Raw genomic sequence first — 22,693 nt, forward strand, 5'->3', positions numbered from 1 at the left:
CCAACCCAGCTGCCTTATTTTGTGAAGATTTTGTAGCTCCGCCTGGCTCTCTGGGACGATACAGGAGGTGTGGTCTAAAAGGGACGCAGCACCCTCTTGTGGGCTTCTAGGCAAAAAGAGGAACTGTTGCCAGAGAAGGAGAGCTAGAAAAGGAACAAGGTTGGAGGAGCCCAGGGTGCAAAATTACCTGACCTTGGCTTGTTCCTTTTTTTTTTTTTTTTAAATTAGCATTCTTCAGAACTTCTGGGTAAATTATATTTGTAGTAAATGAAACAACTGCAAATGCATCAGGAAGCTTCCCCCTATTTATTTATTTATTTATTTATTAAAGATTTTATTTATTTATTTGAGACAGAGAGAATGAAAGACAGAGAGCATGAGAGGGAGGAGGGTCAGAGGGAGAAGCAGACTCCCCGCCGAGCAGGGAGGGAGCCCGATGCGGGACTCGATCCCGGGACTCCAGGATCATGACCTGAGCCGAAGGCAGTCGCTTAACCAACTAAGCCACCCAGGCACCTGCTTCCCCCTATTTAAAGAGCTCTCCCTTCCATGAGCCCCAGCACCACATCCACACCTCAGGGTCATAGCTTTGATTTTCTTAAGCCACATGTTAAACAGCGCACTCAGGAACATTTTTCAGACTACATGTCCCAGGGTCTGCCCGGATCAAATCAGCTGCTCTAGACCACTTTGGTGGGAAATTTTATTTTATTTTATTTATTTTTTATTTTTTTATTCTTATGTTAATGCCCATACATTACATCATTAGTTTTAGATGTAGTGTTCCATGATTCATTGTTTGTGCATAACACCCAGTGCTCCATGCAGAACGTGCCCTCTTTAATACCCATCACCAGGCTAACCCATCCTCCCACCCCCCTCCCCTCTAGAACCCTCAGTTTGTTTTTCAGAGTCCATCATCTCTCATGGTTCGTCTACCCCTCTGATTCCCCCCCTTCATTCTTCCCCTCCTGCTACCTTCTTCTTCTTTTTTTTTTTCTTAACATATATTGCATTATTTGTTTCAGAGGTACAGATCTGAGATTCAACAGTCTTGCACAATTCACAGCACTTACCAGAGCACATACCCTCCCCAGTGTCTATCACCCAGTCACCCCATCCCTCCCACCCCACCCCCCACTCCAGCAACCCTCAGTTGGTTTCCTGAGATTAAGAATTCCTCATATCAGTGAGGTCATATGATACATGTCTTTCTCTGTTTGACTTATTTCGCTCAACATAATACCCTCCAGTTCCATCCACGCCGTTGCAAATGGCAAGATCTCATTCCTTTTGATGGCTGCATAATATTCCACTGATATATATATACCACATCTTCTTTATCCATTCATCTGTCGATGGACATCTTGGCTCTTTCCACAGTTTGGCTATTGTGGACATTGCTGCTGTAAACATCGGGGTGCACGTACCCTTTCGGATCCCTACTTTGTATCTTTGGGGTAAATACCCAGTAGTGCAATTGCTGGATCATATGGTAGCTCTATTTTCAACTTTTTGAGGAACCTCCATACTGTTTTCCAGAGTGGCTGCACCAGCTTGCATTCTTGGTGGGAAATTTTAAACCGAGCTGCTGACTTCAGCTGCCTCTTTGCCTTCACTTGCTCTTAGCCTCAGGGTCAGGAAAGATGAATTGCGTCAGCCAAGGAGTTGGTGTTTAAATCCCAGCTACGGCAGGTGCATCTCTTTCTTCTCTACTGCGTGTCTTCCCCTTACTCATCATACTTCACCCTCCCTGGTCATCTCTCAGTTCCACTAAGGATTCACCAAGTGAAGCGTTGGGGCATGGACTACGTCCCAGGCACTGGGTAGTGACAGCTAGGAGCAGTTTCTGCCCTCCTGCACTTGTAGTCAACCAGGCGGGAGACAGACTGATCGTTCCCTAATGAACAATGAGGAAGAAGTGGCGTCACTTGCAGAAGTCATGAGCACTGTATTTGTGGGCCTCGTATTCAGAATTATTCTTCTATTCTTCTGTCTTGTTCACCATTTGACACATACAACAGGAACGTCACACATATTTGAATATGGACGAGACAATTCGTGATCACAGTGGACGGACGATGCATCTTTGCAGGATTGAATGCAACTGGCCTTCAAGGTCTTCCAGGCTGCGGATTTTGCCAGCTCTGTGCTCAGCCTTTTAGGATTTCAGTTCAACACTGGGAAGCCCTTTCGACCTCCCTCCAACCCTTACCATCAGATCTCTTGGGACTTCATGGACCAAAGTAATCCCTCTTCCAGGGGTCAGTCGTAGACATACCCAATCACTCAATAAGGACCTGCTGACCATGTCAGGGACCGTGTGAAGCACTTGAAAGATATATATATATATTTTTAAGATTTTATTTATTTATTTGACAGAGAGAGAGAGACACAGCGAGAGAGGGAACACAAGCAGGGGGAGTGGGAGAGGGAGAAGCAGGCCTCCCGCCGAGCAGGGAGCCCAAAGTGGGGCTCAATGCGGGGCTTGATGTGGGGCTCGATCCCAGGACTCTGGGATCATGACCTGAGCCGAAGGCAGATGCTTAACGACTGAGCCACCCAGGTGCCCCTTGAAAGATATTTTAAGGCAGCTTTAGATCTTTCGCTCGGCTCCCATTTTAGGAGAAACAGCCCCAGTTCCTTAAACAATTTCTCAGGTGACACTGTGAGTTCCTGTGTCAGCTGGTGTTCCCCCCCCCAACACACACTGACACCCGGGTCCCCTTAGGAAGGGCTGATGAAGCCGGGGTCCACCCAAGGAAGTATGAATGGCTCTGGCGTCCCTCTCAGGAAGACGGGACAAGGCTAGGGTTCACCTCTAGAAGGACAGAGGACGCTGGGGTCCTCCTCAGGAAGAGGGAACATCTCAGGGGTCCCTCTTGGGAAAAAGGGTAGACGTCTCGGGAAAAAAGGGGGCAATGACGCCAGGGAACTCTCAGGAAAGGAGGCTGACGCTGGGGTCCCCTTAACGAGTGGGAACGACGCTGGGGTCACTCTCAGGGAGTGACGCCAGGTCCCCTCACCCGCCTTGAGGTTCGCGCCCCTGCAGCAGCGGGACAGCCTCAGCTCCCTCTGCCCTCGGGTTCCCAAGACGAAGCGGCCGCGCCCCTCATTGGCGGCCTTCTCGGCTAATGACAACCACGACAGCCAATCGTAGTGCAGGGGGAAATCTCCCGCGCGTTCTCGCCACGCCTTCCACTCGGTCTGCGCGTGCGTGCATTTCTGAACCTGCTGCAATTCCCTAGCTCCGCTCTGGGAGGCGCTTGGGGGCTGGAGTTCCCAGTCCCGCCTTCCTCCCCGCCTGTGACCCATTTATAGTAGAACCTACTTTATAAGGCTGCTGTGAAAATTCAGTGCAATAATTTACGTAAGACAAACAGCGTCTGGCACACAGTAACCTGGGCCGTTATTATTTGCATTTTACAGCGAGGGAAACTGAGGCACAGAACAAGTAAATAACCTGCTCCCACGAACCCAGTCATTAACTGGAGACGTGGGAGCTAGAATCCAGGCAAGTTGAATCCAGAGTCTGTGTGCTTATCTACCATGCTTTTGTGCCTCCCAGATAACAAATGCCGCGTATTTCTTTACCCTGATGATAAAATAACTTTGCCCTTGATTATAAAATTAATACCTGCTCACTGCTAAAGGTCAGAACATATCAAAGACTACAGAACAGAAAATACATCTCTCTCTTAATCCTACCACTGGAGACATTGTTAATATTTCTTAAAATATTTTTTTATTTATTATTTGAGAGAGAGAGCGCGAGAGCACGAGCAGCGGGAGGCGCAGAGGGAGAGGGAGAAGCAGACTCTCCGGGATCGTGACCCCAGCGGAAGGCAGCCGCTCAACCTACGGCGCCACCCACGCGTCCCTAATGTTGGACATTTTTCATAGGTCTTCACTATTCTGACCAATACTAGAATGGGCATTTTGTGCCTTCACCTTTAGGTTTTTATCCAACTGTTTCTTTTGGATAAACATTTTAAAAACTGCAATGGGTGGGTCAAAATGCATGCAGTTATATATTTTTTAAATTTTTTTAAAAAGATTTTATTTATTCACTTGAGACACAGAGATAGAGAGGGGAGACAGGCAGAGGGAGAGGGACAAGCAGGCTCCTCGCTGAGCCAGGAGCCGGATGTGGGGCTTGATCCCAGGACCCTGGGATCATGACCTGAGCCAAAGGCAGATGCTTAACCATCTGAGCCACCCAGGCGCCCCTGATTTTTAAAAAGATTTTATTTATTTGAGAGAGAGAGAGAGAGCACAAGCAGGGGCAGGGTAGAGGGAGAGGGAGAAGCAGGCTCCTCGCTGAGCAGGGAGTGTTAAAGGCAGACATTTAACTGACTGAGCCACCTAGGCACCCCCATGCAGTTCTATTTTTTTTTTTTTAAGATTTTATTTATTTATTTGACAGACAGAGACATAGCAAGAGCAGGAACACAAGCAGGGGGAGCGGGAGAGGGAGAAGCAGGCTTCCTGCCAAGCAGGGAGCCCGACGTGGGACTCGATCCCAGGACCCTGGGATCATGACCTGAGCCGAATGCAGACGCTTAACGACTGAGCCACCCAGGCGCCGCATGCAGTTCTATTTTTGATAACTATCGTCAGACCAGTCTTGGAAAGCTGTATGTGCCAACTTCCACCAACACTAACAAGCTATGAAAGTTCTTTGCCTACCCAAGGATGGTCCATCTCTTCATTATTTGCCAGTTGATTAAAAATATATATATATAGGGACACCTGGGTGGCTCAGTCGGTTAAGCATCTGCCTTTGGCTCAGGTCATGATTCCAGGGTCCTGGGATCGAGCCCCACATCAGGCTTCTTGCTCAGCAGGGTGCCTGCTTCTCCCTCTGTCTGCCGCTCTCTCTCTCTGACAAATAAATAAATAAAATCTTTAAAATATATATATATATTTAGGGGCGGCTGGGTGGCTCAGATGGTTAAGCGTCTGCCATTGGCTCAGGTCATGGTCCCAGGGTCCTGGGATCGAGCCCCGCATCGGGCTCCCTGCTTGGCAGGGAGCCTGCTTCTCCCTCACCCTCCTACTGTTCCCCCAGCTTGTGCTCTCTTGCTCTCTCTGTCAAATAAATAAATAAAATCTTAAAAATAAATAAATAAAATAACATAACATAAATATATATTATATATAATATTTATATAATATATTATAATATATAATATAATATACTGGCTGGCTCAGTCGGTGGAGCATGTGACACTTGATCTCGGGGTCTTGAGTTCAAGCCCCATGTTGGGTGTAGGGCTGAAAAAAGGGGGAGCAATAATAATGAAAGTATCAGGTAGTTATCTAGTAGCTATCAGTGTGGGACAGACAGTAGGTGAAATGAGGTCTCTGCCTTTTCTCGACAGGGTTAGAACCTGGCCTCAGTTTCTTATAATGGTATATATCTCAAGGACTGCTGGAGAGCCAATAAGATAATCCACCTAATGAGTTTAGCACAGGGCACAGCCCGCGAAAGGCTGGAAGAGCCAGAGCCTTTTGTCCCAGGCCACACTGCTTGTTTGCAAGTGGCTGATGTCAGCTACAACGTAAACCACCTCCACCCCTTCCCCAGGTCTCCCTGTCCTATTCAGATTGTAAGGCCCTGCTGCTGTGCCCCGTTGCCCTTGGTCACCTTTGCCTGAGGAAGGATGAACTCCCCATCACGAGGATTTTAAAGAGCCAGCTGATGGTCACATGCCCACCTCTGTCCTTTGACCCACATTCTCAGATTGTCACAGTGTCCCAACAGAGGAGGCATCTGGGACATCTGGGACATCATGCCTACACTTGGGGAAACTGAGGTCCAGAGCAAGAAGTCTTATCAGCCTTCCCCTGCAGCCTGGGGTTGGTGCTGTCGCCTCCTGACCCTCAGCCCGACACCCTTTCCCCGACTCTGCCTCCCTTTGAAACACCCTTGGGAAAACGTCTGTGTCTCCTCTTTACTTCTTGCACAAAGTTCAGATTCCCTGGAAACTTCTACCTAGTTTTCCAGCTTTTTTTTTTCCCCCTCTCTGGGTCCAGGCTGGCCCCCACTCTTCTGGGCCAGGATATCTACATACTGTAAATCTTCAAAACCACAGTGAAACAGGCAAACCTTTGTACACGCTAAATCCTATACATTCAGCCTCTCAAGTTCCAGAACTGTATTCTCAGATGGTAGCCATTGGTTGCATGTGGCTACTTAATGGAAAGGAAAAGGAAAACTCCAGCTCCTCAGTGGCACTCACCACATCTCAAGTGCTTCACAGCCACATGTGGGCTAGAGGCTACCATGTTGGATAAGCACAGACAGAGCATTACCCGTTGTAGAAGGTTTCACTGGTCAGTCCCGCCCTAGACTGACTGGGATTTTTGTTATCCTCATTTTACAGATGAGACAACTGAAGGTCAGAGAGATCACGCCCAAGGTCACACAGCAGGAGCTGGGATCTAAACTACTGATAAGGACATGAATAGAGCAGAGTAGGCAGGTCAACCTTTCCTTAGATCCAAGGAAGCTGCCCTCATTTTATTTCAAAACACACACGTTGTGAATATATACATCTATTGATCCCACTGCGTTTAACCACTTAAGCACAGCTTTGAGTGTGTGTGTATCTCAATTTATTACACCCCAGAGGCTGCCAGTATTCTAAACCAAAAGCTCGAATCACAAACACTTGTTATCCATATCTTTATCAACGTGGGAAGTTTTGCTCGTCAGCATAATGAATATCAGAAACATTGGTGAAATCAAGGGTTTGTTAATTACCCTGATAAAGGTGGAGAAAATGGGATCCCTTGAGTGGAATTAACAGTATTCAAATATGTGGATTGGTTAAAACATCTGAGTCGTTCCCTCCCCAACCTCGAATGAACACGTTAACGAAACAGCTTCAATCCCAAGCCAGTCTTGTGTGAATTTGGATGGTTTAGCTCGCGTGATACCGACCATAAGGCTACAGGCTCAAAGCAACAGAGAGCCCTGCCTTTAAGATATGATTCAGGTTTGGGGGCATCTGTCTGGCTCAGTCAATAGAGCATGCTACTCTTGATCAAAGGGCCGTGAGTTCAAGTTCCACGTTGGGTTGTAGAGATTACTTAAAATCTTAAAAAAAAAAAAAAGATATAGATATTCAGGTTCAGGTTTGTTTTTTCATTTTCTTTTAATGCAACATGAAGGTTGCAACACCAAAATGGCCAGGATCCTGGGAATTCATAGAACTTATAGGGGTAAATAAATGCCCTTGTGCCTGTTTATCAAGTTTAATGTCTGCACAGCAGAATGTGACCAGAGACCTTTTATCATAGCCTGGCAGCCAGATGGTGGAGGTGTTATCAGTCAGGCCCCCTCGAGGTTTCCAGGAATGACTCTGAGATTCCAGAAGTACCCAAGAGGTCTGTCAGAGATGCTGTGTAAGAGAAGTGGGCTTTACCTGGGTCTGCTGGCCTCCAAAGACTGGTCTGAACCTCCACTTTACAACCTGGAGTCCTTGAGCAAGTGCCCGGTCCAGGCCCCGGGGCAGGGCGGGGCGGGGCAGCTGCCTCCAGCCACACTGCTGCCCCCCTTCAGGTTCTATCTATCCCTTTCCCCTTACCCCCACCCCAGGCAGATAGTGCAGGAGAGGTAGACCTCCCAAGAACAGGGTGGGAAAGGAAGTCAATAAGCCAGGAAGATCAGTGAAAGCCTCGATTTAATTGGAGACAAGATCGAAGGATTGATTATCGACCAACGGACCGACTGATTGATCGTCGAAATGGACAACACAAGAGCAGCTCAGGGGGGGTCCTGTGCCCCCCCTGGGAGAGGAGCCCTGATTGGGGGTGGGGTTCCAACTCACCAGTCACACCTGGGTAAGGGGGAAGGGGTAGGCTCTGCTCAGCCCTCGCCCCTTACAATGACACGACTTCCCATCAAGCGGCAGCGCGGAATCCACCCTTTCGGGGTCTATGGTACAGTTTGTATAATACAGTGGGAATGGGGACTCTCTCTCTGGGAGACCCCACCCCTCCTTCCCCTGACTGGGTCTGCTGGGGAAGGGCAAGTTTATTTTCCCTTTTTGCCTCTGTAGAATAATTTACAAACCAACCATACAATATGTACAAAAAAAAAAAAAAAAAAAAAGAGAGAGAGAGAAAGAAAGAAAAGAAAGAAAACCAAAAAGAAGTCCCACTCCAGTCACTGGCTGGGACAGAAACTAATGTCGCTACAAAAATGAACCCTGTACAGCATCATGAGGGTGGGAGTGGGAGGTACTCCCCACAGGGATGGACAGACAGATGGAAGGCTGCGGGCAGCTGGGGGCTACAGTACCGTGTGCTCAGAATTGGGGGTGGGGGAATGAGAGAGAGGCCCTGCCTTGCCCAGCTGCAGAACTGGGCCCAAGGGCATAACGGAGCGGGAGGGGGGGGGGGTCTTTCCTTCCAAACAGTCCCCCATGGCTTGGAGAAAAAGGGCCTTGCATCTGTCTGTCGTATTGCTCCAGGAATAGCTAAGGGGTGAAGGGGAGGCGTGGCCAAGTGGGGGCAAAGGAGAAATGACTTTGGTTGGTGCCAGGGTGGGAAAGGGCTGCCCAGAAAGGGGGTGTGGGAGTACACTGTTATTGCTTCCTCCTAGGGCAAAGGGTCATGAAGGGGGTCAGGAGGATGCTGGGGCGGGGGAGGTGCCCAGGATGGGGGCTCTGGGCCTGGTCCCACCCCACCCAAGGTGCAGGTGGGAACCACTGCAAACCCCTCTCCTATGGCCGTGGGGATCATTAAGGCAGAAACAAGAGGAGAAGCAGCTGGAAGGAGGGGTGTGGTTCAGAGCCATCTCCCCCCTAAATGGAGAAAATTCAAACAGAACCCAAAGTGGAAGGGCAAGGGGATGGCAAGCGGAGGGGGGATCAGGCCCTCCTCGAACCTCAGACCCCAGGTTAGTGGTGTGAATATCCCTCCAACACCTTCCCTCTGCTACATCTGAAAGCGCACAGCTCCCCTGTCCCCGTCCCTGTCCCTGTCCCCCAAGTTAGTATTGCCAGGTTTGTGCAAAATGAGGCGGAAGACTTCTGGGGGTGGGGGTGGTGGGCAGTGAGCCAGAGAGGGGCTGGAGCTGGGGCCTCCCCTGGTGACAGCCCCCCAGAGCCCCCGCCCAGAATGGCTATTCCTGGTTAGGTTCCAGAGACCCTCCAAAATTCAGAGGGAAAGCCTGGAGGGAGGGAGGGAGGGAGGGAGGCGCGATGCCTGCTTGGGCCCACGGGGGGAGCCCTAGGAGGCTGGAAGACTGAGCCTGGGACCTGGGGCGGGGGAGGCGGCTGGGGAGGGACACAAGGGGTTTAGTCCGGAACAGGAGCGTCTACAGTGGCTGTGTTTTATCCTGTTTTTTTTTTTTTTTTTTCTTTTTCTAAAAATGTAACAATTAAAATTCCAAAAATAAAATCCCTTCCGGGACCTCCGCCCCTTGTTCCCCAGCCCCCACCTCCAAAAAGAGGCCCCGTGGGTGGGGGTGGGGGGAAAGAGGAAAAAAAGAAAAGAGAAAAAACCCCACTTTTCTGTTTTCTTTTTTCTCAGGAGGCCCAAGAGTCTTTGAGGCAGTGGAGGAGGTGGTCGGGGGGTGATGGTGGTGGAGGGAGGCGGGGAGAGCAACAGGGTGGAGGAGCCAGGGCTCAGGTAGGACCTCCAGCCGACCCCCACCCACCAGGAGCTGGGAGTGGGGGGGGGTCCTCGCCAGATGTTCCTGTGCAGGCACTGCACGCCCTCTTGGCAGCCTGATGCTCTTTTTGGGCCCCCACCTCGGCCGCCATGGAGGGGAGGCCCAGGAGGCCCGGGGCTTCCTCTGGAGGGGGCAGGGTCCTCAAGGCAGGCAGAGGGGGACTCTCAGCAGACAGGGCCAGGGGTCTGCTGCGGCCCCCAGCTTCCACGGATGCATCTGGGGACATGGACTCGTCCTCGCCCGCAGCCACACTATCTGCTGAGTCGCCTTGCTGTGTGAAGCACGGTTCCTTTACCTTCACCTCTGCGGCCATAGCCTGGCCATCCACCTCCCATAGTTCCTCAGCTGGGGATGGATCCTGAGCCAGGGACAAGTCCCGCACTTCAAATGCACCTAGGGAAGTAGACACCTCCTCCTCCTCCTCTTCCTCCAGCGTCAGCTCAAACTGGAACTTATCCGGTGGGGGTGGGTGGCCTGGCCCTCTGGGGTCCTCCTCAGGCGGTGGTGAAGGGCTCTGCCGGATGGCACTGTAGTACCAGTCCCGGTTGTCCTCCAACGTGTCCAGGATCTCCTGCGCATCTGGGTGGACCAGGTCAGCCCACGTCTCCCACAGCGGGTGTACAATATAGTCGATGAAACCCACCTGGGAGAGAAGGGAGAAAGGTACAAACTGGTGGCCCGCTGGTGCAGATCATCCTGCCATGCTGTGCGATCCAGGAGAATTTAAAAGAGGCTGATAGCAGTTAACCTTGTAATCTTGCTTCTCCAGATCCACCCTGGAAAAAATCTTGCACGGGTAAGAAAAAAAAAAACTTTACATACGAGATGCCAACAAATACTAGAAACCTCAGGGCGCCTGGGTGGCTCAGATGGTTAAGCGTCTGCCTTCGGCTCAGGTCATGATCCCAGGGTCCTGGGATCGAGTCCCGCATTGGGCTCTCTGCTCCTTGGGAGCCTGCTTCTCCCTCTGCCTCTCTCTCTCTGTCTCTCATGAATAAATAAATAAAATCTTTAAAAAAAAAATACTAGAGGGCGCCTGGGTGGCTCTGTTGGTTAAGCGACTGCCTTCGGCTCAGGTCATGATCCTGGAGTCCCTGGATCGAGTCCCGCATCGGGCTCCCTACTCGGCGGGGAGTCTGCTTCTCCCTCTGACCCTCTTCCCTCTCATGCTCTCTGTCTCTCATTCTCTCTCTCAAATAAATAAATAAAATCTTTAAAAAAAAAAATACTAGAAACCTCCATATATCTGTCAATTGGGAATTAGTTTTTAAAAATTGTGGTACACCACAGATATTAATAATGACTTTTTTTTTTTTTTTTTTTTGCAACAAAGAAAAACTAGAAATAACTCCATGGCAGGGTATTGCCTAACCCACTTTGATATTATCTTCCCTCTTTATTTTTTTTAAGCTTTTAAAAAAATATTTTATTTATTTTTCAGAGCAAGAGAGCAAGAGAGAGCACAAGCAGGGGGAGCGGCAGGCAGAGAGAGAAGCAGGCTCCCTGCTGAGCACAGAGCCCGATATGGGACTCGATCCCAGGACCCTGGGATCATGACTTGAGCTGAAGGCAGACGCTTAACCGACTGAGCCACCCAGGCGTCCCTCTTCCCTCCTTCTTATTAACAGAATCTTGATTTTTCTTGGTGGAAGCAATGCTTCCCCTACACAGCTGAAAACTACATTTCCCAACCTCCTTTGCAAAGAGAGAGGGTGGCCATGTGACCACAGGTAGATGGAAGATTGGAGCTGGGGTGGGAGTCGGGAGTAGGGGTGCTGCCTCAACTGGCAGAGACCTCTCCTCCCTGCTTTGTGGCCAGAATGGCTAGAGCTTCCACAGCATCCCTGACTACGAGAGGCATCTCTGGGGACAGAGGCCCCAAGCTTCTGATGATTGAAGTCTCCTAGGTGCCTGACCATTTCATGAAGCCAAAGGGACCGATATTCTTCCTCGAGGCTTTTTTACATAAGAGGGAACACAAATGAACGTTTATCTTGTTTGAGTCACTGTGAATTTGTAACTCCTCGACACCTAAATGTCCAGCCACAGGAAAAAAACCATTAGCTAGTTTCCCCAGAAACCATTAGCTATCTAAATCTGTGAGAATACTATACAACAGTCAAAAGGGATGCACTAAATCGACGTGTAATAACTTGGACAGATCTCCAAGGCACTGTTTGGGGAAAAAAGCAAGCTGTATAAAAATACGTATATGTTGATAAAATTCATATGTTTTAAAAAAGCAAAACCCATGGGGCGCCTGGGTGGCTCAGTCGTTAAGAGTCTGCCTTCAGCTCAGGTCGTGATGCCAGGGTCCTGGGATCGGGCTCCCTGCTCCGCGGGAAGCCTGCTTCTCCCTCTCCCACTCCCCCTGCTTGTGTTCCTCTCTCGCTGTCTCTCTCTCTGTCAAATAAATAAATAAATAAATAAAATCTTTAAAAAATAATAAAATAAATAAAATAAAATAAAAAATAAAAAAGCAAAACACATGAACTATTTAAGTTGCCTGTAAACATAACCATAATAAAATGTATGAAACTGGTTTTCCCAGGTGTTGGGAGGATGGGGGTGATCTGCATGCTCAGGGGACATTTGGAAGTGTCTATAAATATTTTTGGTGGTTCTAAGTGGAAGGGGAGGGTGTAGGCCAGGGATGCCGCTCTACATCCTCTAAAGCGCAGGACGGCCCCCGCGATAGAGAATGATTGGCTCCAGATGTCAACAGTGCCAGCGCTGGGTAACTCTGGTCTGGAAAGGCATGCACAGTCAACTGGGAAAAATAGGTCTCACCAGGGAGGAGACTGGAAGTGGGGAGGGTGAGAATCCTCCACCAAAAATCAAGGACAAGATCGGTGGCCAGGTTACAGGGAAATTGAGAGGCCGTATCGACGTAAGGTCTGTAACTAAGAGCTGGGTAAGTATCATTATTAATGCTGTTTGGTGGCTACAAATGAGTTAGAACTTGTTTGACTCAGGTCTACAAACGGTGAGTCCAGAGGCCCAGTTTGGCTGTTCTGTAGGAGAGAAAATGTTGCAGACTGCCCATCAAGATAGAAAAGGAAAAAAAACAAACACAGAATAACCTGGCTTTGTGGAGGGGCAGGTCAGGAGCATCTGGGCCTCTCAGAGCTCCAAGCCAGCATGGGATGGGGAGGGCCACCCTGCTGCCTTCCACAGGGGCCACAAAACTGTACCTGAGACTTCTCCACCGAGGCCGTGTGCTTGTCGCACATGGGGCTGATCTCCATGCCCCGCTCCCGCTCCCGGTCGCCCTGCTGGAAGAACTCGGCCATGATGCGGTCGGTCCACTGGCGGTACAGTTCCAAGGGTTTGGTGGGGTTGCTGAGGTCCGCACAGTGCACCATGTTCCGAAGGACCTGCATGAGGTGGGGCACCTTCAGAGGCCATGCCCCTGTCCCAGTGTGGGACCTCATGCTTCCTTACCTCCCCCTTTATGGGGAGAGCGAGGAGAAGGCGTGGTGGGGATATGGAGAGAGGGAGGAGAGGAGAGAGGAAGGGAGGGGGAGAGAAAAGGAAGAGATGGGTGGGGGAGAGGAGAGAAGGCAGTATTGAAGGAGGCAGTAAGAGGAAATGAGGAGGGATGGTAGGAGATGGGGGTTGGGATGGAGAGATGGGAGGGAGAGAGAAAAGAGACAGGAAGATGGACAACATGGGAGCTGGAGGCTGAGGGAGGGGAACCACCCAGACCCAAAGGGGAGAGAGGAAGAGAGAGGCTCTAGTCTCCCTATATGGTGGGCGAGGAGGCACCTGGATGCGGTCGGAGTAGTTGTCCAGCAGGAGGACCCCCGAGCTGGTCACTTTCTTGGTCTCCACCATGGTCTTCAGGTCTGCCAGGAGGGTCATGTGTTTGGACATGTCCGTGGCCAGCACCTGTGGGTGAGGGGGCATGACAGGGGACGCTGAAGCCCTGTTCTGGGTTGTACTGACCCCACCTGCGCCTCTCTAGTTTTCGCTCAGCACAACCTGTCCCCAGCCCCCATAAGGGACGCCTCTCCCGGGGCTTCCAGTCCTGGACTCAGACCCCGCCGCTCCCCACGCCTCACAGGCGACCTTTCCAGCCGGGTCCCCGCTCCGGCCCCGCCCACCATGTCGATGACCATCTTGCGCAGGCTCTGCCGCTGGCGCTTGCTGAGGTTCTGGAAGATGTCGCAGTTGTCTTCCTGCAGCAGCTTGAAGCCCACGGCCAGGTGGTGGTTCTCCAGCACGGACTCGTCGTTGTACATGAGCGCCAGCTCCGAATCTGCGGCCCAGGCCCAGGCAGGTGGTCAGAGGAGCGCAGGGGCCACCTGGGCCCGCCCCCAACCCGGCAGGCCCCGCCCCAACCCGGCAGGCCCCGCCCCCAACCCGGCAGGCCCCGCCCCCAACCCGGCAGGCCCCGCCCCCGCAGGGGGCCACTCACTGGTGTTGATCAGGAACTGGTTGGAGACCCCAGGGTGGTCCACGTCATGAATGGCAGCCGCGAAGAGGGCGGCAAGAATCTCCAGGTCCGTGAACACAGCCTAGGGGCAGAGAGTGGGGGTCGGAGAGAGACGGGTTAGAAAGGTGGGGGTTCTGAGAGACGGGGTAAGAGAGAGATGGGGGTGTCACAAAAGAGGGGGGTCAGGAGAGAGGGATAAGGACCAGAAAGAGGAACAGGATCAGAGAGGGATGGAGGTCAGAGACCCAAGGCCACAGAGACAAACGGGAGACGGGAGGCGGGCAGTGAGAGACGCGGGGGCCAGGCTCACATCGAGCGCGGGTGTGGCCAACAGCACATGCGTGGACTGCAGCACGTCAGCCGCGTGCAGGCTGTTGTGGTAGGCCACGTCGGGGTGGTAGTGGTCCTCCAGGGTCAGCATATAAGTCACCATGGTGTCCACCGGGATGCGGAACTTCTTCAGCAGGTCCCGCTCCTGAGGGTAAGGTACGAGGAGGGGGGCAGTGACTCCTGCTGGCTCTCCGCTCTCCACGGTGACCCCTCCCTCGCACCCTGCGCCACTCGGCCCACCCTACCTGAAATATCGTGTACATGATGCAGCTGAGGGAACGGCCTCCGGCGTATTCTGACACGCAAAAGATGTTCAGACCCCACTTGTTCAGGTTCTCCAGTTCCTGGCGGGGTTGGAGGCCAGAGGTCAGAAGCCCACAAGAACCAGGGCCAAGCCCCTACCCATTTGGGTCAGAAGTTCCTCTTGGTTGATCTTCACCCCTCCTGACTCTTTCCTAGCAGTTCAGAGCTCTGGTCTGAAAGTGGCACCGTTATTGCTCGCCCAGGGGGTGGCATGCTCAGGAGCATGGAATTTACCGTGCGTGTCCTACCAGCCGGAAGATAACAGGGCAACCACAGCGACTGTGTACTGAGTGATTATTATCTGCCAAGCATTACACTAAGTGCTTGATCTCATTTGGTTGGTTTGAGAACCAAAGCCCAGAGGAGTGATGAGACTTCCCCAAGACCCTGTATCTCACAAGTGGCCAAGCCATAATGTTAACTCAGCTAGACTGACCCCAAAGCACAGTTTAACTTCTGAGCTAAACTGCTCATCAGCGCCAGGGGGAAAGGAACAGGGGCTAGTTCCCCATGTCTCTCCAGGACCCTGAACAGTGCCAGCACACAGTAGGTGCTCAATAAATGCTGGGTGACTGAAGGTGGCACAGCCTAGTGCCGGCTTGCAGGTTACAATAAATGGCAATTGAGTAAGCCAACAAACATGCACCGCATCCGCCGTACAAACCCACGTGGGAGCCCCTTGGCTTTAGGTGTCACGGAAGAGCCAGGGGCTGAACCCAGGTCTGGCCGGTAGTGGATGCTATGGGGGTTCTGACCAGACCCCCTTCACTGATGGGTGCACCCATCCCCCACCTGCTGGGACTGCTGCCTACCAAGACTCATGCCACACTGTTCTCCAGAAAACTGCTCTTGCCCCTACGGGATCTACACAGAGGAGGTAATGCTGTCCACTCTGGGGGCAGCTCACAGCCAATGACTGACGCAGGGGTACAAAAGTCCAGCACTCTTGCCTTAAGGTGGGCTCAACTCTGGTGGTGTTCACACTCCAGAGCTCCATGATGGGTCAGGCTGAGGCCCGATGCTAGCTGACGCCACCTCCTGGCTTAGCTCCTTCCTATCCTGCTTCCTTTACTCCCCCTCTCCTGAGAGTCTCATAACCCCAGGATACCTGAGTCCTCATTTCAGACTGACCCAATGCCCAGTCCCTGTCTGGGCCCCAGGAGACACCTGTCCCTCTCTAGTCCAGCCCCTGCGGAGCTGCCACTCACTTGGGCCAGGAGCTCCTCTTGGTCGGTCTTCACCCCAAAGCGGGGGATGCTGGAATCATTCAGGCTGCTGCTGTGCATCAGCTTCTTCACCCCTGTGATCTGAGACATGGGCTGGAATTGCGGCCCAGGGGGCGGGGGCTGCTGGGAGGGTCTCTGCCGTGGGGCTGACTGTTTTTCTCGATCCTTCATTGTGGGTGATGGAATCTCCACTTCATTCTGCTTGTCTGCAGAAGATGGAGGAGAGACAAGCATTAGCACCTCACAGAGATGCCCTCATCTGGCCCTCAGTCCCCCTCCCCTGCTCCCCACCGTGCCCTGGGAAGGCTCACTCAGGAGGGCAGACCCCTTCAGGGTGTCATGCTTTTGGTTAATTATAGGCTGGAAACCAGAAAGAAGGTAGGAATTCTTCTGGGAAGTGGTGGGTTGGAGTGGGGACCCTGGGGCTGGCCCGGAGCTATGGGGTAGCCCCAGTCTGATCCCCAGGTTTGGCAGGGGGGTGGCATGGGAAGTCAGGAAGCGAGGTGGGGATGCTAGAGAGAGCCGCTGCCTGCCCTGTATAGGCAGGGAAACTTCTTGGGCAGGGAAGACACCTCCATGGTGACTAAGAGTGCTGATGGGGGTGGAGAGCACTGAGAGGCGGGAGGGAAGGGTAGTCTCTGGCTCCATGAACCCTCCCACCAGCCCACCCCTTTGACACCAGCCGCCCGGGGGCCAGCCCCAGGAGCCCTCTTCTTGAGCTTTCAAGGGCTTCCAGAGCCGAGCCCGGACCACCCATTGTGACCTGGGGCCCTGCCAGTCAATAACAGGGTCTAATAGGGGTTATTTGCATGCCGTGCTCCCATTGGCTGGATCTCAGAACTCTGCATGGCCACACCCCCATTGGCGGGAGCATTTGAAACTCTGAACTTCTCTTGAGATCGGTGCAGGGCCATTCTCCAGAATTTGGAAACTTTTGGTGATAAATTGAGAGGGTGAAATTATCCTCAGCTTGGGCTCTTGGGTTCAGAGATTAGGACGAATTGGAGGTCCCGAGGAGCTTGAGGGTTCTAGTGAATTTGAGGTATTCTGTATAACTGTACTGGGTATGGAAAATTTGGAGGAGTCTGCTGAATTTGAGGGTCATATCAAGTTGGATGATTCTACTGAATCTCAGCTTGGAGGTTTTTTAAAGTTTGGGGGTCTCTTCTGGGCTCCTAAGGACAGCGGTTCTTTTAAGTTTGAGAACCCTACTGAGGGTTTGCGGGGTCTCCTGAATTTGTGTGGGGGAATCCGAGTTTGGACACTCTACTGAATTCGAGGAGGTCTTTCAGCCTGGAGGCATTTAAAGTTTAAGAATTCTATTTGAGTTTGTGGGTTTCTTGGGGTCTTGAGTTTGAGAGTTCCATTGTGGTTCCACTGAGTTTGGAGGGGCTCTTCTGTTTGGAGAGATTTTTTAATGTGGAGGTTCTATAAAGTCGACATCCCTCTGAGTTTGGGGGCATCGAGAGTATGGGAACTCTTGAGCATGGTAACCTGGATCTTTGGGGAATTAGGAGTCAGGGTCCCTTGGGCAAATGTCAGCAATAGGACCTGCGGTCTGGGGCAGCCCCCTCCAGTCCAGGCGTGCAGCCTCCCCACAAAGTGCTGCCCTTCACTCACCCAGGAATGTGGTAGAGATGTACTCAGAGACCTGGTTTCCTGACCTGCTCATCTCTGACAGGTGTGTGAGTTCACGGTTTAACATCCTCTTGAACTAAGGTGAAGGAGGCAAGAAGGAAGGAATGATGGGGAGACCGGGCATCAGAAGGTGGGGGAGGTCAGCCCCTCCCAAGAAACTTCTGAAGACCCCACGAGTTCCTCCTACTTCTCTGCTCAGCCAACAGAGCCCTCAGCAAGCTGCTAGAGGGGAGGGGTCAGCCCTTCCTCTCCTCCCAGGTCTGGATGGAGGCCCCAGGCTGGGAAGTCAGGACCCAGCATACCTCTCCCTTCCTGAGGAAGGGGGGCACCCCTCCCCAGGCTTCCTCCTCCTCCGGCCCAAAAGGAGGAGCCAGAGGGGCACCTGTGGAAGGGAGGGGCTCCTGCCTAACAGTGAGCCAATGGGGTGTCAGGAGAATCCCATCGCCATGGTGATGGGAGTCTCCTTAGCAACTCCCCCTCCAACCAGCTGCTGAGCTGGGGGAAAAGGGGGCAGGCTGTAGGCCCCTTAACCCTTGCCTTCCCAGAGCTACCCTGGCCCAAGTCTTCCCAGATATGGACCCCACTCCCAAGGCGTCCTGGCCCCCAGCTCCAAACGCAGTTTGGAAGGAGAGAATACAGTCTCTCCTTTGCAGGAGAGAATGCAAGTTCTGGGTGAAGAGAAGGTTTGGCAGGGGCAGGGGAGAATACTGAGCTGAGGAAACCTTGTTCGTTCACCCAGGGGAGGGGGGGTTCCCATCATAGCCCCCTCTCCCCCAACCTCAGAGGGGTGGATAGATGCACAGATGAACAGAGTATACATAGAACCAGGCCTGGCGGTCCCTCCTGGTCCCCCCACGCCACTTCACACAAGCGTCTGCCGTGACATTGTGCATGGAGGAGAAAGGGCATTGGCTCCCCGCCCCCAAGCTCCACCAAAGCACCCCCAAACCAGGAGCAGACTCTGTCCAGAGAGGCAGGAGGGACACCTGACAGGAAGGGTGAGCTCACGTAGCCCACACCAGGATGGGGCGCTTACTCCTCCCACTGCTGCCAGAGACCCCAGTTGCACAGAAAGATACACATACACACACAAGATGGACCCACAAAGTCACACAACCACACACAGAGTCACAGACTACCATCTCACACCGTTCTACACGGCCACAGACACACAACTCAAGGGGCATACACAATAAGGCGGTCACTGACACTTGGGGTCACATGCCCCAGAAAAATCACACAGCTCTGGGCTCACAAACGTGTCCCAACACACACCACCACAAACAGAGCCGTATGATCTCAGAGAGGGCCACATCATGACCCAGGCAAATAAGCATATGGTCAGACAGCCCCACACCACTGCAGACACACACAGGCGACTGCTGACAGTCACACCCAGCAAGAGACCCACATCCCCACCAACCGCCTCTCCCCGCCCAGCCCTGGGCCACACAGAGACAGACAGTCACAAGGTTCCATGTCCAGGCCACACACGTGCACAGCTGCACCCACCAGCCCACACCAGGGGCTGGAGGCTCCAAGGTGGGAGGGTCAGCGCCAAGTCTCCTGCCCATCCTCCTCCCCGAGTTCCCCTACCTGGTCCCACCAGCCCACCAGCCACGGCTTGGAGCAGGTCTCACAGAAGAAATCCACCAAGGGCATCTTGGAATCTTAGCCCCGCTCGGGGCTGCCGCACAGAGAGGCTGGGCTTGGGGAATCCCGGGGCTAACAGCCACTGTGTGTGGGGGGAAGGGGGGCGGCTCTGGGCAGGTGGGCAGTGCAAGGGGGAGCCGCGGAGGGGCCTGGGCCGGCCCAGCAGGGCTGGGGGCTCCCCTCCCCTCCGCGCTCCCGACAGCAGCCCTGGTTACATGGTCTGCCAGCCCCTGGCCCTGATGGGCCCCCCCGCGGCAGCGGCTGGAGGCGGCCTGGGACGCCTGCCCATGAGGGGGCAGGGCGAGGGTCCCGGGAGGTGGCTTCGGAGGCTCTGGGCTCCGTATGCGCGCCCGTGTGTGTGCGTGTGCACGCTCGCTCGCTGCGGCACTGGCAGGCTGCATGCGACGTCAGGTGGTGCCGGGGGTGGGGGGGGGCGTTAAAGGGGCATCCGAGCCCGCAGGCCTAAGCCAAGATCCAGGTGGGCTGCCAGGGATAGGCAGGGAGGCACACACACCCTTGGGAGGACACGTCCCCTCCGTGGACATACCCAGAGACAAAGACACACACCCAGACACTCTACACATTCACAGACACACAAACACTCTGAGACACACCTTTCCCACCAACCCGCACGCAAGCACACATCACACAGTCACGACTCTGATGTCCAACACATTTACAGGGAGTTGGTTGGGCGTACAGGATCTAAACACTTTCAGACACACCCCTTCCAAGAACACAGACTCACACCCAGACGTGGAGACACACACCTAGGGACAAACACCCAGATTTACTGGCACACTTAACACACACTCAACACTGCCACAGACACACTTTCAAACAAACACAAATACCCCTGTGACCTTGGGCACAAACAGACCCTGAGGAATCTACAAGGGAATGCTCACACTCACACCCACAAATACACACACACACCATTGCAGAAACACACCCGAAGACCTACATTTAGAAACAGTCACATTCTCAGATGCTCAATACACCTTCAGAGACACAATCACCCTCAGACTCGCATGTTCCCAGACAAGCCTCCACCCACAGGGGTGTAGGCACCCCCCAACACAGACACCTCCACCTGCACATTCATTTCCTGATAGGCATCCTCCCACGAAGGCTACCACCAAGCTGCACAACTCCAGAAAACATCATTCATATTGCCTGCTTTCTGAATGGTGCCCTCTGGAGTTGTGCAGTACACAATCTGCACAGCTGTACATGGAAGCCTTGCACCCTCCCCTGCAGCCCTGTAAGCACACACACGCACAGAGTCTCAAACACATGGAGATACACACTCAGATTCATTCCTAGACCAACTCACACTTGTAAACATACATACCCCTCTGGCACAGGCCCACACACTTACAACCCAGTATAATCGCCTGTGCACACCCATACATCCTCCGTAGGTACACATCTGCACGCCACTCCTCCTGACTTCCTGATGCGCCCTCTTAAAACATCCCCTCCCACCTCACCTTGTGCTGCAAATGTGTAGCCAACACATTTGACAGCCGCACAGACCCACAATCACATATACACTTGTAGACTCTAGCATAGAACAACCCCCCTTAAGAGAGACGATTGTCTACATACAGACGTACAGACACCCACACCCATACACATCCACACACACCAGGCTCCCCCACCCCTGGGAAAAGTCAGAATCCACAGGAACAGGCAGCCTATGGGGTCCGCTCCGCCTAGGGATGGACTCCCACCTCATAGGCCCCATCCACAGGTTGGCCCCGCCCCATGGTTAGCCCCACCCCAGGCCCCACCCAGCAGTTAGCCCCACCCCACAGGCCTAGGGAATGGCCCCACCTCGTTGGCCCTATCCAGAAACCAGCCCCGCCCCCAAGGGTGGCCCCGCCCACAGGCCCCACCCAGCGGTTGGCCCCCATCCTCAGGCCCCGCCCAGGGGCTGGTCCCGCCCTGCTGCCTCCAGGCCCGCTCACCTTGTGGGAAGCCATCTCGCTCACGGAGCGGTAGGTCTGCATGGTCTCCAGCTGTTCGAGACACCAGTCCAGCTCCTCCAGTGTCTCCCGGGCCAATTGCTGACATGTCTCTTCTAGAGAAGGGACAGCACAGGTGGTGACCCAGAGGCCCCAGCCCGTGATGATGGGGGTCCATCAGGTGAGAGGGGTGCTGGGAAAGGGCAGTTAAGACAGCCACTTCGAGTGAGGGGACTCCCCCCAGCAGCAAGAGGGGCGCTTTCCCACCCCCCTGGGCTTTGTTACCTGACAGCGTGGCCTTGCAGACGGGGGTTGGGCCGCCCAACGGGGACCGTCTGCAAAGAAATGGGGCTCCAGCATCAGCCTGTGCGCCCCCAGATTCCTGCCTCCCCCTCTCCATGAATAATGCCGATTTTCCTTTTCCTGAGCGCTCACTGTGTCCCATGTACTCAGCCTGCAGCTTCTCACAAAGCCCCATAAGGACCCATTTTACAGATGAGGAAACGGGCTCAGGGAAGTGACAGGGCTGACCAGAGGTAGGGACAGGTCCTTCGTCTCCAAAATTCCTACTTCCTTGAGCATCTCTCCCAACTCCTGGAGGGAGCGGCAGTTCTCAGCCACGCCCCTGCCCCCACGTAATAACTGCTGCTATTTAGTGAGCACTTACTATGTGCTGCACAATGTTCTCGCACTTTTCTATGTATCATCTTCCAGACTCCTCACAGCAGCATCTAATGGAGGCCCTATTAAATTCCCATTTTATAGAGGGGGAGCAAAGGTACTACAAGATGCTATTTGCCCGGAAAGTTGGCATCGGGGCCTGGAGTGGCCCCAAGCCTGGGGTAACTGGCTACCCTTGGCTTCACCACCATGTGTTTGGACCCCTTGGTCTTTATTTTTAAGTTTCTGTCTTAGGCATTCAAACTGCAATGGTTTACTGGCTCAGAGGGAGCTGTTGCCTGAACAGAGGCTTGGAGAGGTCAAGTTCCTGCCTGAGGTCACACAGTGGAACTAAGAGTTGAACCCAGGTGTGCTTAGCCTTGTGATCATGAGCGCTGGGGCCCAGCTTTGACTTACCTGTTGCTGGGAATGGGCACATTGGTCAGGAGTGAGAAGTTGCTGCGAACACCCCGGAGACTGGCCAGCACCTAGGACAGGGAGCAGCAGTGAGGGGAGGGAGCCACCCGGAGGGGCAGCTGGGGCTAGGCCCTTGTCCCCAGGTGTGGGGGGAGGGTTGGGGCCCCTTCTCTCCTTAGGAGAGGGGTCTTACCTGGGCGAAAGGTGTCACAATGAGGTCCTCAGCATGCCTGCAATCAAGGACAGGGGCAGGTCAGGCATCCTCACAGTGGGACACCCACGGGCCTGGGTGGAGAAGGGCTAGGGTGCCAGAGAAGCAACTCTCTAGAGCGGACACTCTGTGGGGGTTGGGCCTGGGGAGGTTGGTGGG

At 53.3% G+C, this 22,693-nt stretch overlaps 1 protein-coding gene across 11 annotated transcripts in view; it reads right to left on the reverse strand.

Annotated features, from left to right (window-relative positions):
• Nucleotides 1-7,673: 7,673 nt before the first annotated feature.
• Nucleotides 7,674-22,693, reverse strand: part of PDE4A (phosphodiesterase 4A) — a 45,818-nt gene continuing 30,798 nt past the window's right edge. For 5 of the 11 annotated variants that reach the window (XM_064571216.1, XM_064571201.1, XM_064571247.1 and 2 more), the window contains 13 exons: nucleotides 22,517-22,553; nucleotides 22,324-22,394; nucleotides 21,532-21,581; nucleotides 21,250-21,362; nucleotides 17,606-17,699; nucleotides 15,968-16,191; nucleotides 14,702-14,800; nucleotides 14,437-14,601; nucleotides 14,109-14,208; nucleotides 13,753-13,949; nucleotides 13,457-13,579; nucleotides 12,883-13,065; nucleotides 7,674-10,331 (listed from right to left, as the gene is read on the reverse strand). In XM_064571216.1, the coding sequence (XP_064427286.1) occupies nucleotides 9,642-10,331; nucleotides 12,883-13,065; nucleotides 13,457-13,579; nucleotides 13,753-13,949; nucleotides 14,109-14,208; nucleotides 14,437-14,601; nucleotides 14,702-14,800; nucleotides 15,968-16,191; nucleotides 17,606-17,699; nucleotides 21,250-21,362; nucleotides 21,532-21,581; nucleotides 22,324-22,394; nucleotides 22,517-22,553 (2,146 nt within the window). In that variant the 3' untranslated portion in view covers nucleotides 7,674-9,641. Of the gene's footprint in view, nucleotides 10,332-11,282; nucleotides 12,092-12,882; nucleotides 13,066-13,456; nucleotides 13,580-13,752; nucleotides 13,950-14,108; nucleotides 14,209-14,436; nucleotides 14,602-14,701; nucleotides 14,801-15,967; nucleotides 16,192-17,605; nucleotides 17,700-19,219; nucleotides 19,638-21,249; nucleotides 21,363-21,531; nucleotides 21,582-22,323; nucleotides 22,395-22,516; nucleotides 22,554-22,693 lie in introns of those variants that run through there. The other 6 variants (XM_064571234.1, XM_064571209.1, XM_064571241.1 and 3 more) reach the window with 3 other exon arrangements.

This window comes from Mirounga angustirostris, unplaced genomic scaffold (assembly GCF_029215605.1).
Source record: "Mirounga angustirostris isolate CCGP_5_RB_7025 unplaced genomic scaffold, mMirAng1.0.hap1 SCAF_1, whole genome shotgun sequence".
Lineage (NCBI taxonomy): Eukaryota > Metazoa > Chordata > Mammalia > Carnivora > Phocidae > Mirounga > Mirounga angustirostris.